Raw genomic sequence first — 14,153 nt, forward strand, 5'->3', positions numbered from 1 at the left:
TAATCCAGCTGCTACCATCCTGGAAGTGGTACCGCAGCATAAAAGCCAGGACCAACAGGCTCCATGTCAGCTTCTTCCACCAGGCCATCAGACTGATAAACTCACGCTGATTTGAGTGTTCTATTTATTATAAATTACTATGACTGCTCATTACACATTTAGATGGAGATGTAATATAAAGATTTTTACTCCTCATGTATGTGAAGGATGTAAGAAATAAAGTCAATTCAATTCATTCAATTTAGTGTAATGAAATGCAGGATAAATATAGAAAAACAAATAACAGTCAGTATATACATGTATATTAAATAATTAAATTAAAAATAGTGCAGAAACAGAAATAATTTTAAAATATAGGTAGTGTTCATGGGTTCAATGTCCATTCTGAAATCGGATGGCAGAGGGGAAGATGCTGTTCCTGAATCACTGTGTGTGTTTTCAGGTTTCTGTATCTCCTTCCTAATGGTAACAGAGTGCAGAGGGCATGTCCTGAGTGGTGGGGATCCTTAATAATGGACACTGCCTACCTCATCCATGTTGATTAGTGGCCACCCCTCTGCATTAATCCCATCTAACCCCAGCATTTGACAGGATGAGGCTATTGCAACATTCTGGAATGACACCTCAAATTCTCCAACGCTGTATCCTGTATCACTCCAATTTATGAAATCTTACTGTAGTTCTTGTAGATCTCATTTGAAACATCTTCCTGTCCTTTAGAGTCTCGTCATTATATTGCATTCACAATCATAACTACCAATACCTTCCAAGTATGTACACTGTATAGCATATATTTTGTTAGATTGTACATACTTGGAAAGCACTAGATTTTGTTAACATCCAACTTTGTTAGCACATATACAATATATTCATAATGAAGTCAGAAAATGCAGGGAACCCTCAAAAAATCAGGCAACATCTGTGAAGAAAGATGTAGGTTTCCATTTCAGGTCCATGGCTGTTCATCAAATGGCCAACCATGTATTTCAGGCAATTTTATTTTTATTTCCAATTTCCAGCAATTGTGTATACAGCCTTAGCATTTAAGCATTAATGTAATAATTAATTATTCAGCCAATTTATTATTTTTTTGTAATTGTGTAGATTCAAAGCTGTTTCCTCTATTTTCTCCCAGCTCCCCTCAATGTGATATAGTCTGTGAACAATGAATTCCTAACTTCCGTGTCATTTGTATATGTTAAAGGCAATTTGTTTTTGTTGAGTCCATGGAACCATAGAACACTACAGCACAGTACAGGCCCTTCAGCCCTCCATGTTGTGCTGACCCATATAATCCTTTAAAAAAAAGTACTAAACCCACACTACCCCATAACCTTCCATTTTTCCTTCATCTATGTGCCTGTCCAAGAGGCTCTTAAATACCCCTAATGTTTTAGCCTCCACCACCACCTTTGGCAAGTCATTCCAGGCACCCACAAGCCTCTGTGTAAAAAACTTACCCCTGATGTCTCCCCTAGTCTTCCCTCCCTTAATTTTGTACATATGTCCTCTGGTGTTCGCTATTGCTGCCCTGGGAAACAGGTACTGACAATCCACCCTATCTATGCCTCTCATAATCTTGTAGACCTCTATCAAGTCCCCTCTCATTCTTCTGTGCTCCAAAGAGAAAAGTCCTAGCTCTGCTAACCTTGCCTCATAAGACTTGTTCTCCAATCCAGGCAACATCCTGGTAAATCTCCTCTGCACCCTCTCCATAGCTTCCACATCCTTCCCATAATGAGGTGACCAGTATTGAACACAATACAAAAGGTGTCATGGGACACCTCGCCATGTCTCTTTCTGACCTCACATTTCTAAACAATACTGACTACTTACTTGTTCATGTGCATTCCCTCAGGGCTTGCTTGCAATGCTAATGGAAAAATGTAAGGAAATTTCCATACATAGTCCTTAGCCAACTCCTCATGATCAGACTTTGCTACAAATACCATTTTATCGTCACATAGCAGTTTGATATGATGAACACAATCTGGAAGGCTTATCACAGAGTACACATCCAAATAAAGTTCGTCAGCTGGAGCCTTTGCTTTCTAAAGAAAACAAACTTGCTTTTATGTCACAGGCTAAGGGTGCGTCGAAGAACTAAAGATAAATTATATTTACTGCTGTGCAGACATGTGTGTTCAACCAAACGGTACCAAGCAATGAGTGGTTCAGCATTCTGCTGTAGTGACATTGATGGAAGAACATCTGTAGAACGCCCCCGGTCTTCTACAAGAAACAGTTTAAGGTGACTATAATCATAAGAGAGTTTGAAATATTACCCAAAAAACTAATCTCTGGTCAAAGCAACACAACACCAGAACAGGACTGAAGCCTCAGCCTGTATTACACACCCAAGTTCCGGAGGAAGTCTTAGAACCCACACTAGACTCAGATACATTCATAATGTTATTCTGACATATAACACCCAAGGTCCAGCTAGCTAGATGCTATTTGTGCTGATTTCCATTTCTCTAAGGTCTGCAGCGTATTTATGAAGAAACAAAAAAAAAACTGAACAACAAAGGTTGGTGTCAAGAGACCTCAATCTAAAAAAGATGTGATCAAAACACTATTAGAAATTTACTTGAGCATGGATTTAATGATTTTAGTATTTCCATTACTTTCTGTTGTAAATATCATAATAGGCTTAATGACTTTAATACCGTGTTTTTGAGCATTTAAAAAATTTCAACAATGCTAATCTTTATCAGTTGGGGGCTCCTATTTTAATTTACCAGGACTGGAAATTTGATCACAACTTGGACTTTTCATGGAGTTTTATAACAAATTCAGCCAACAGAGCCATTACTGTTTATATGGGAAATCTCAGCAGGGGTTACACAGGGCAATGTCCTCGATTTAACTCTCAGATACAGCAAAAGGGGGTATACTTCTGACAATTGTGCCTTCATCACAAGGACTGCAAGGATTCAAAGTTCATAGTTGAAAGTAGATTCATCATCAAAGAACTTATCACAAGAGAGTCCAAGGAAGTGACTCAGTACCACATCTCAAGCAATTAGAACATAGAACAGTAACAGTACAGCACAGTACAGCCTCCCCAGCCCACAATGCTGTGCTGGCTCATATAAATATACTCTATGATAAATCTAAACCTTCCCTGCTACACAGCCTATAACCCTCCAATTCCCTTACATCCCTATGCCTATCTACGAGCCTCTTAAGTGTCCTCATTGAATCAGCCTTTACCACTACCCCAGCAGTGTGTTCCACCATCTTCTGTGTAAGGAACCTTCCCCTGAAAGTTTAATTCCCTTAAACTTCCTTCTAATTAGCTTAAACATATATCCTCTGGTATTGGCTATTGTTGCCCTTGGAAAGAGCTGCCGGCTGTCCACTCTATCTATGCCTCTCATAAGATTATGCATCTCTATCAAGTCGCCTTGCATCTTCCATAACTCCAAAGTGAAAAGCCCAAGCTTGCTCAAACCTTCCCAAACTTTCTCCATAGGAAATGTTCTTTAATCATCCTGGTAAATCTCCTCCGAACCCTCTTTAAAGCTTCAAAAATGGGCATTAAGATATGGCCTTTCCACTCTTCACCTACATCCCCTACGTTCCGTAAATGAAATGCTCCACAAGCCACTTCTCCTTTCACTCTCATATGTACTTTGTTATCTGTAGATGTGTTAATGATAGATGTATGGCTGGCTGTCCACATCACACACAATTTGACAATGAATTCCATTACCTTAACATTCCATTACCTGTGAGAAAATCTGCTTTAATTTATTCTACATGCGGTATCAAACCTTCAATGTACATGTGACAAATAAAATTAATCTTTAAATCTGCAGTCCTCCGAAAGGATCACAACCATATTGTAGGATTTGGAGGCTTGTGTGCCTCAATGACCTGGAGAGCTATGTTAGCTGGAGTCAGGGCCTTGTGCTTTGGCTCTTGGTAGGGTTATCCATAGCTACAAGGTCAAAGGGTAAAGGCCAAACTAAGAGTGGTCCACCAGTCCTCCAGGTTTAGGGGTTCAGCTCAGGGCTAACAACCTTGACTGATCAAAAAAAAATTGCTACAGAAACACACATACAGACAGAGACGGAGGATTTTCATTGCTGCCCTAATCGTCAGTGGTGTAACAGGCAGTAAGTAAGTACGTAAAATCTGCTGTGCCTCTTCATATTTCCCTCACCCATCACTTGAAGTAATTACTGCACAACCACCCTATATAATAATGCCTCTTTCATAACAGTGACCTCTATCTTACCTCCTCTTATTCTGCCCTTTCCAGAGAAAGGATCTTCAATCTGCTCAGCCTTACCAATGACATTTTTTAACTCTCTTGGTGTACAAACATGAATGGAAAGAATTTAATAAGCAGCCTAAACTGGTGAAGCACCTTACTGACCTCAGTTTGTGCCAATTTGGTGTAAGGGCCTGACCAAGATGTCCAATCCAAGCTAGCCCCATTTCCCAGTTATTTACCAATAACCTTCTAAACCTTTCCAATCGATGTACCTGTCTAACTTTATTTTTAAGAGTTGTTATTGTATCCACCCTAATCACTTCCTCTGGCAGCTGATTCCACATGGATATTATCCTTTGTGTAAAGATGTTGTCCCTTAAGTTGCTCTTAAATCTTTCTCCTCTCACTTTATACATGTGCCCTCTAGTTCTTGATTCCCCAACTCTGGGAAAAGGAATGAGTGCATTCACCCTATCTATGCTCCTCATGTTGTTATACACTTTAGTGGGAACACTTCTCAGACTCCAATGTTCTAAGTAAAAGACTGTACTTGTGCTGCAATATCTCCCTGTCTCAGGGCCCTCCATTCACTGTGAAAATCCTACGTGGATTTGGCTTTTCAAAATGCTAAATCTTGGACTTATCCAAATTAAACTCCATTTGCCATCCTTGGCCCACTTACACAATTAAAATCCTCCTGTAATTTTTGATAACCTTCATGCGTCAGTTATTGTCATCATAGCAATTGTAAGCATGGATAGGGCAAAGGAAAAAGATCTACTGATTCTGGAGCTTCAAATTAACAAGAAGAAGCATAAAGCTAATAAATATTAGATTAAGACCCAATTAGCTTTATCCTACATGTAAGCTGGCATGACAACAGGGTGTTAAATATCTGGTTCAAAGATAGGTGTAAAAGAACGGAATTCAATTCATGGTTCACTGGTGCTTGTACTGGGAATAAAGGAAGCTGTTCATTTGGGCCAGACTGCACCTTGTTGGGCTGGAACTATTGTCCATTAAAACTGAATATGTAAGATTGTAGATAATGTTTTAAACCTGATATTGTGGATGGTGGGGTAGCAGAGGGGAAGGTTCTGGGGAAGGGGAATTTAGGAGTTAAAGAGAAAGGGCAAGGCAATAGTGCAAGCTGGGAAAGTGACAAGAAGTAACAGTGCACATAAACACATGAGTATATCTCCAGTTAGAATCAAGGGGAAATGATACAAAGATAAAGCTGAAGACATCTTATCTGAACATATGCAGCATCTGCAAAAAAAAAGATTAAAACAGCACATAAATAAAAAGAATTTTTTTTCATACAATGCATTTACCTTTACAAATTGGCCAAAACTGGGAATTAAGTATTCCAGAAGACACACCTTTTAAAAGGACTGGGCAAGGGTTAAAAAAAAAGAAAAAATGGCAGCCCTGATAAAATAACATAGGATAAACACAGCAAAGAGAAATCCTAGTTCAAAACAATCATTTATTACAATCAATTTGGATGTTGCTCATTAACAGTGGGAGAAATAAAACATAGGTGGGTGTTACCTACAGGATCCATATTGTAATGGGTATAAATTGAGAAATCAAAGGCACACGTTACAATGTTAATACAAGACATTGGTTAATGAAGAACATCAACCTACATATAGATGAAATAAGCAGTAATATTGTGGTGGATGAATTCAAGGAGTGTATAAGAAATTATTTTTGAGAATGGTATTCTGAGGAAACATCAAAGAAACAGACATTTTTACATTTAGTATTGTTCATTGAAAGATCATTAGTTAATAATCTGGTGATTAAAGTCCTTCAGAGAAGAGTGATCACAAACTGACGGAATTTTATATTAAGATATTGAAAGATATCCAGTTCAACCTGATATCAGTGTCTCAATTGTAAACTAAGGAAACCACAATGGTAGAAGACATGACTTGGCGATGGCAAATAGGGAAACTAACTAAAAGATATAGTAGTAAATGACACAATTGTCACAGCCATGAATGATCAGGGATTTGTAAAAGATTGTACATCTCTTCTATTTAGGCCTTGATGGGAAGTCTAAAAGAAGTTGTAAACGCTCATTGGTTCTTTATCTCAAAGGAGCTGGAGCAGAAAGGGGTGTAAGGTATTTTGCCATCATTTGAAGTTGTGGTTAGGTCCTATTTTGAGCAATACATTTAGAGCTGGTCTCTGCACATCAGGAACAATGTCATGAAATTTGTTGTTTTGTAGCAGCAGTACAGAGAAATACATAAAATGTACAAAGTTACAATAAGAATTGTATACTGTATATTTTTGAATAAGTAGTGCAGAAGAAAGCAAAAATAGTGAAGTAGTGTTCATTGTCCATTCAGAAATCTGATGGCAGAGGGGAAGAATCTGTTACTAAACCATCGAGTGTGTGTCTTCGGGCTCCTGTACCTCCTACATGATAGGGGTCCTTATCTGTGAAATTCTCTGCCACAGGAAACAGTTGAGGCCAGTTCATTGGCTATATTTAAGAGGGAGTTAGATATGGCCCTTGTGACGAAAGGGATCAGGGGGTATAGAAAGAAGGCAGGTACAGGGTTCTGAGTTGGATGATCAGCCATGATCATACTGAATGGCGGTGCAGGCTCGAAGGGCCGAATGGCTTACCCCTGCACCTATTTTCTATGTCTCTATGTTTATAGATGGATGCTGCCTTTTTGAGACATCACCTTTTGAAGATCTCCTCAGTGGTGGGGAGGTTAATGCCAAGCTTGCAAAACTTTGCAGCTCTCCTGCCAAAGGAGATACCATGTGATGAGAATCGGATCTGACGTTGTTCCTTTTCACGCCTTGTGGTGCTCTGGGCAGCATTTTTGCCTTTGCTTTAGCATTTGCTTGTTTTTTAAATGAGGTTGAGTTGCTAACTCAATGTTCAACCTAGCATGGATGGAAAGCGTGCAAGGGGCCAGTCGGATTTGAACCTGAGACCACTCGCCTTGAAGTCCAGTTGGATCTGTACCATTCAATAATTGATGTTCCACAGCATTTCGTTACACAGAGAAATAACAGATATTTGAATCTCTTCCCCCCCCCCCACAAAAGCTTTTGTTGATGATAGTCAAATTAACATTTCAAAACTAAGAATGGTTTATTTGGTTATAATATTTGGGATGACAGAATTGAGCAGCCTACGTTCTTTGAGAAGAATGAAACATGTAGGATCAGTGGGGGGTAGGAAAGATGGATATCAAGGTGTTTTTACAAATGGGACAATCTTAAATGAGAGAACACAATTACACCTACAGAACTAGGGTTGTGGACATTAAATCATTGAGGGTATTTTAAGAGGAAGTAGATGCATCACAGAATTGAGATTTATGGTGAACTGGGAGTGGGGGCAAACATAATCTCATTAAATGTTGGGGCAGGGTTGTGGACCCTTATGAACTGGACAGAGGGATTCAATGGCTGCAGACTCTCCCTATCTGCCCCGCTTCACTAACCCTCATAACCAGTCCAAAACTCCTTCTAACCTCTTACTTGCATCGGGGTCTTGGCATAGCTGGGACCATTAGTCCAGGCGCACTCCTGCTTCAGGTCCCAGCACCACTGCTTCTTTGACAGACTCGTGCGGGTAGGGATTTGCAAAATATAAGACGAAGAGCAGAACCCATTCTGTATGGAGAAGACCAGCCCACCCACTACTTTTCCCCCTTCCACCACCGGCCCCCTTCCCCACCATTCTCCCCCAGAGAACCCCCCCCCCCCCCCAACCCTGCCTTCAGAAAGTGACGGCAGCGGCGCAGATGGTTCGGGGTTCGGGAAATGTAAACAGGTTTTACCTGTAGTAGGATTACAGGACAGCAATCCGTAGAGTGCTTAACACGCTCTACACTAATCTCAGAGCAAGAAACCCGCAGAATCTAACAGAGTGATCAGGGAAACCAAAAGCTGCAGTTTGCGACTTTGGAATGTATTTTTTGTTATTTTCCTTCACTGGACACCGGCGAGACCCCAGAAACAATCAATCATCCGGACATCACCGGGAGGCTGGGGAAAGACAAGCTGGGCCCCGAGAAACAGCCATGATAAGAACTAATCTCTATAATTGTAGCTTTACACTAAATTCCAGCCGTAACTTTTGCTCCATTTCACTGGAAAAGAACGCCCTCTTCGGAACTCCTTCGGAATGACCCAAACAAAGAGCTGCCGATCCATCGAAACCCGTTGCTGCAAACTTATTTCGCCTTGCAGCAGGAACGGGCAAAACTCGAGAGCAACTGACGCCGGCTCACCTGCGCTCTCAGGTGCAGGACCTGTTCCTCCCAACCTCTCCTCGCCGCCCAGTTGTCGCTGACAAACACAGCGGCGGGAGCGCGTCCCGGGGCCTTACCTTCCCCTTCAGGTCGAGCAGGAAGACGGCCGAGGCTGACATGTCGCTTCAGAGCCGCTCGGAAGCCAAGTCCCCGTTACTGCCGGCTCGCTGGGGTTGTCTTACTGGTTTCCGCATCCTCCGCGTCACGGACACTGATACCGGCAGCTCCGGAGCTCGTGGGAGCCAGCATGTTCCAGCAGTGGCACCCATCCATGCGGAAATATCCCAGACAACACGGGAGGTGCGCATAGAGGAAGGCCTGCGTATACACAGTGTACAGCTTCACAAACAATCCCGATATATCCCACCCTCCACACGCTCGTGCTATGCCCGTCCTCACCTGCCCTCCTCGGTCATCCGCGTCCTCACTGATGCCCTCGAGGCATCACACGCCACCTCTGCCCCTTCCTCACTGACGTGTCTCCACTCCTCTCTGACCCTCTTCCCTCACCGACCTCCCCTTAACTCAGACCCTCTCCTCCAATCCCCTCACTGACTTTCCATTCATGACCATCCCATTCCCTCACTGACCCTTGCACCTTCTCTCGCTCACATCCGTGTTGTCCTCTCCTTGCCCGTCCTTTCTGCTCCCTGATCCTCCTCCCCTCCCCTCATTGACCCTCTCCTCCCTACCCCTCCACTTTCCCACGCTGGCACTCTCCTCACTACTCCCCTTCCCTCTCTTCTGTACCTTCCAGCCCTTCCCTCACTGACACACTCCTCCTTACCCCACCTCCCTTTCCCTCACTGACCCTCTCTACCCTAACACCTCCTCCCCTTCTCTCAGCTTACCTCACCGACTCTCTCCGCCCCTTCCCTCACCTTACCTCACTGACCCCCTCCTTTCTAACCCTCCTCACATTCCCTCACTGACGATCTCCGCCCTACACCTCTCCCCTTCCCTCAGAGACCCTCTCCACCCTATTCCCCTACCCTCACTGACCATCCTCTCTATTCTCCACCCCTTCCTTCACTGACCCTCCTCCCTCACTCAATGACCTCCCTACCATCTTCCCCTTCCATCACAGATTTTCTGCTGCCTACACACTACCCTTTTCTTCATGGACCCTCTCCTCCCTACCCCTCTGTCCCTTCCCTCACTGACCCTCTGCACCCTACACCTCCTACCGTGTCCTCACACTTCACTGACCCTCTCCTCCCTAACCCTCTACACTTACTGACCCCCTCCTTTATCCTCCTCCATTTCCCTCACTGATCCTCTCCTCCTTTCCATCCTACCCTTCCTTCATTGACTGTCTCCTCCCTATTCCCTTTGCTTCCATCTCTGACCCTCTCTTCCTTACACATTCCCTTCTCTCTCTGACCTCCTCCCCTTCCTCACTGACGTGTCTCCACTCCTCTCTGACCCTCTTCCCTCACCGACCTCCCCTTAACTCAGACCCTCTCCTCCAATCCCCTCACTGACTTTCTATTCATGACCATCCCATTCCCTCACTGACCCTCTATTCCCTACCATCTTGCCCTCACTGACCCTCTCTATCCATAACTCATTCCCTCTCTAACCCTCTCCTCTCTACCCTCCTCCACTTCCCTCACTTTCTCCTCCTGACCATCCTCCCCTCAATGATCTCCTCCCTATCCTCCACTCTTCTCATTGACCCTCTTCTCATAACAACTGACCCCCTCCTCCCCTTCCTTCAATTACCCTCTTTTCCTTACCCTCCTCCACCTCCACTGAGCCTCCCTTCCCCACCTCACTGACCCTCCCACCTACTGCTTCTTCCATTCCCTCACTGTCCTCCTCCCCTTCCCTAACTGAGCCTCTTATCCCTACCCTCCTCCACTGTCCTCACTAACCTTATCTCCATTCCCCTTTTCTACCTACCTCTCCTCCCCTTCCGTTAGTGTCTCTCTCCCTATCTCTCTGCCCATTACCTCACTAAAGCTCTTCTCCATACCTTCCACTCCTTACCTCACTGACCCTCTCCTCCCCTTCCCTCACTGACTCTCTTCTCCCTACCTTCCTCCCCTCACTGTCCTCCCTACCTCTCCTCCCCCTCAGTCAGCCTCTCTCCCTATCTTTCTGCCTCTTAGCTCACTAAACACTTCCTCACTTTCCTCCTCCACTTCCCTCAATGAGCCTCACCTCTCTACCATCCTCCCCTCACTGACCCTCTCCTCTCTATCCTCCACTCCTTCCTCACTGACCTTCTCCTCCCTGCCCTCCTCCAATTCCCTTACTGGCCTCTCCTCTCTACCTCTCCTTCAATTCCCTTACTGACCCACTCCTCTCTATCCTCTTCCCATTCTCTCACTGACCCTCCTTCTTACCCCTCTACTCCTCTCCTCCCCTACTCTCACTGACCTACTGTTCCCTACCTGTCCCATTCGCTCACTGAGCCTCTCCTCATTACTCCCCTCCCTTCACAGACCCTCTCCTCCCCACCCAACTCTAATTCCCTCACTGACCCTTCCGCCCGCCTCTTTCCTCACTGACCATCTCCTTCCTACATATTGCTCTATTCCCTCACTGACACTCTCCTTTTAACCAGCCTCCCCTTCCCTCATAGACCCTCTCCTACCTACTCCCTTCCCTTCACTGACCCTCTCCTCTCTATCCTCCACCCCTTTTCTCACTGACCTACTGCTCCCTACCCGTTGTCCCAATCGCTGACTGACACTCTCCTCCCTACCACACATCCCTTCTCTCACTGTCCCTCCCCTCCCTACACCCCTACCCTCCCCTCACTGCCCTGCTCCTTCCTATCTATCCTCCACTTTCCTCACAGACCCTTTCCTCCCTACCCTCCTCACTTCCCCTCACAGCCCTGCTTCTCCCTATATATCTTCCACTTTCCTCCCTACCTCTCCTCACCTTCCCTACTGACCTCCCCTTACCTCACTGATCTTCCCCTCCCTACTCCTCCTCCCCTTCTCTTGCTGAACTCTCCTCCCTGTGTCTCACTGAACTCCTCCTCCTCCCCCTCACAAACAGCTCCTCCCATTTACTGCCCCTCTTTCCCCTCTCTCACAGACACGGGCTGCTCAGGAATGTAGCTGGAGGTCTGCGGCCTCAAACTCCCAGAGAATTAGGGTGTCTCCTGACTTCTGGTGTTGTCTGTGTGGAGTCTGCATGTTCTCTCTCTGAGTGTGCAAGTTTCCTGCATGTCCCACCCAGAATGCAGATTGATGAGTTAATTGACTACTGTAAGTTGCCTCAAGGTGACTGGTAGAATCTTCTGGGGGGTGGGGGATGGAATTTGGTGGAAATTTGGGGAGAATAAAATCTGGGATTCCTGTAATGTAGATGTTGTATCTATGTTACATTACAACAATGAAGTTTTGCATTATGTCAAAACTAATGTAGATGAGTGTTTAATTGCACAGATGTGATGGGCCAAAGGGCCTAATTCCATGATGTATGACTAGTGGTCTGTGACTTTTCATTCTCTTTCACCGTCTAACCTCTTCTCACTCTTCATTTCCTTGTCTACACTCTTGACTGTTCATTCCATTCCACCATGCCCCTCTTTTTCCCTTATTGACCCACCTTTTCATCCTCACTATTTTTCTTTATCTCCCCCTTTGCCCCATCACTGACCTCCACTCCTTTCTTCACTGCACCTCCCCTTACCTAATGTCCTTCCTCACCATTTCTATTCAAAACTCCTCCTTACTGTTCGCTGCCCACTTCTCCCATCGCCACACTCCCTCACTCCATTATTGTCCAGCAACTTCCCCCTCACAGACTTTTCTCCGTTGCCTCTGACCTATCTCCCCTTAATTCTTTGAACATGCCCCTTCCCTTGTTATCTCTTTTCTTCCTTCACCATTCATCCTTCCCTTCCCTCATACATTCAACTTCTTCCTTACTGTCCTCCCTCGCTTTTCTTTACAGTTTCTTCTCTTCCCTTATAACTCCCTGCCTTGTGGCTCCTCCACGCTTTCCTGCAATTCCTCCTGCAAACCTTCTCTTCCATCATAATTCACTTTTCCTTCCACTTTTCACTCCATCCCTTCTCTCCTATCCTCTCCCAACCAGTTCTGGGCAACTTTCATGATCTCATTCAGTATTTTGAAGAAATCTGGAAAATTATTCCAGAGTAGTGAAGCTATTTCTCTCTTAAGCAATGTCGTTTAAACCTGATTAACTCTTCGTAGAATGCTTACATTTCCAAGCAAACCATCCGTGGCTTGATGTGGCAAGCTTCATCATTTCAAGAACATATTATTATTCACTGAATATTAACTACTCCAGTGACAGGCCTGACATAAGTCATTTCAATCTCCATGAGATCATAGAAATGTTTCAATTTCAGCAATCATTACAAAGTATTATCAGAATAAAATATTTTTTGCATAATAGCATTATATGTGTTTTATTAATTTTTTAATATTTTCTAAATGTCATCTTGAAGAGCATATTGACCATGTAAGTGTTTTCTCTCAATAAATAACGTATTTTTTATTCTAAAAGGGAGACATTGTACCTTTGGCATCCTTTGCTGTATTGTGACAAAATCAGTGGGATAGTATTACTATTATTTCAGTCTGGCTGAATTGTAGCTGTAGGATGTTTCTGTACTGAGGTTTACTGGGAAAGCCCTAATGCAACATTACAACAACGATGTTTTACATTATGTCAAAACTACAGAAAACAGACATTATATCCGCATCATCTAAAGCAAGCAGAACTACAGCAACGGAGCCTACAGTACTGATGTATGATAACAGACATACACAGAGAGATATATTAATGAGATCTTATTGAGTTTCAGGGCTACAGCAGTGGGGCATCAGGTTACTTGTGATCTTATACTCTGGCCTTGGTGGTGGAAATTGCAGTACTGTCAAGATTACATCAGCAAGCATAAGGCAAGTTGAACTGTTTTCAAATAAAAATATCTCTTCTAAATATGGGCATAATTTCACACTGAAAAAATGGGAGTGACTTATGCAAATGGAAACTTGCCATCAGCCCCCTATAGAAATATTCAATTTGTGCTTCTTGAAAGCGTCACTGATCTAAATATAAAATGATGAATTTTCTGCCTCATATCCATTTTGACCTTAGCCATCTATGGTGTTCTCACACAGTTCCATGAAAATTCAAGGAATAGACCTCACCTTTCAGTGAGCTGATTTATCAGCTTATTCATGAGGCAAACAACTTCAGATCTGAATCCACCAGTGTTCATTCAATACCTGCAGATAAGAATGCCATTGTTGCCATTTATACCTCTTCAAGGCCCATATTCTGTTTCTATTCTTGTCATGTTACCATTTTGTCTCCCATTATTATTTCTCTCACCTGGATTCACCTATCACTCTGTAGCTCAAGCTGCTACCTTGCCCTTATTGTTTTTTTTTAATTTTAGCTTCTGTTCTTTTCCTTTTCAGTCCTGATAAAGGGTCTCAACCCGCAATGTCAACTGTCTATTTCCATCCATAGTTGTTGTCTGATCTGCCGAGTTTCTCCAGCATGTTGTGTGTTGATCCAGATTTCCAGCACCTGCACAATCTGTGTCATTATTTCTCCTTTTGTTTAATTCCTCCTGCTAGCTACATATTTGTCTCCAATCACCTACCTTCAACTGACACACACCAGCTCCC

The 14,153-nt window shown here is 43.7% G+C and overlaps 1 protein-coding gene across 3 annotated transcripts in view; it reads right to left on the reverse strand.

The window, feature by feature from the left end:
* LOC132401788 (AP-1 complex subunit mu-1-like) overlaps positions 1–12,853 on the reverse strand; it is a 51,713-nt gene extending 38,860 nt beyond the window's left edge. Inside the window, exon 1 of one of the 3 annotated variants that reach the window (XM_059983991.1) lies at positions 8,920–12,853. Coding sequence is in view for 2 of the 3 variants with exons in the window: in XM_059983990.1 (XP_059839973.1) it covers positions 8,598–8,639 (42 nt within the window). In the remaining variant the exon portion in view is untranslated. Of the gene's footprint in view, positions 1–8,597; positions 8,737–8,919 lie in introns of those variants that run through there. The other 2 variants (XM_059983990.1, XM_059983992.1) reach the window with 2 other exon arrangements.
* Positions 12,854–14,153: the final 1,300 nt, after the last annotated feature.

The sequence above is a fragment of the Hypanus sabinus genome, chromosome 11 (genome assembly GCF_030144855.1).
Source record: "Hypanus sabinus isolate sHypSab1 chromosome 11, sHypSab1.hap1, whole genome shotgun sequence".
In the NCBI taxonomy this organism is placed as follows: Eukaryota; Metazoa; Chordata; class Chondrichthyes; order Myliobatiformes; family Dasyatidae; genus Hypanus; species Hypanus sabinus.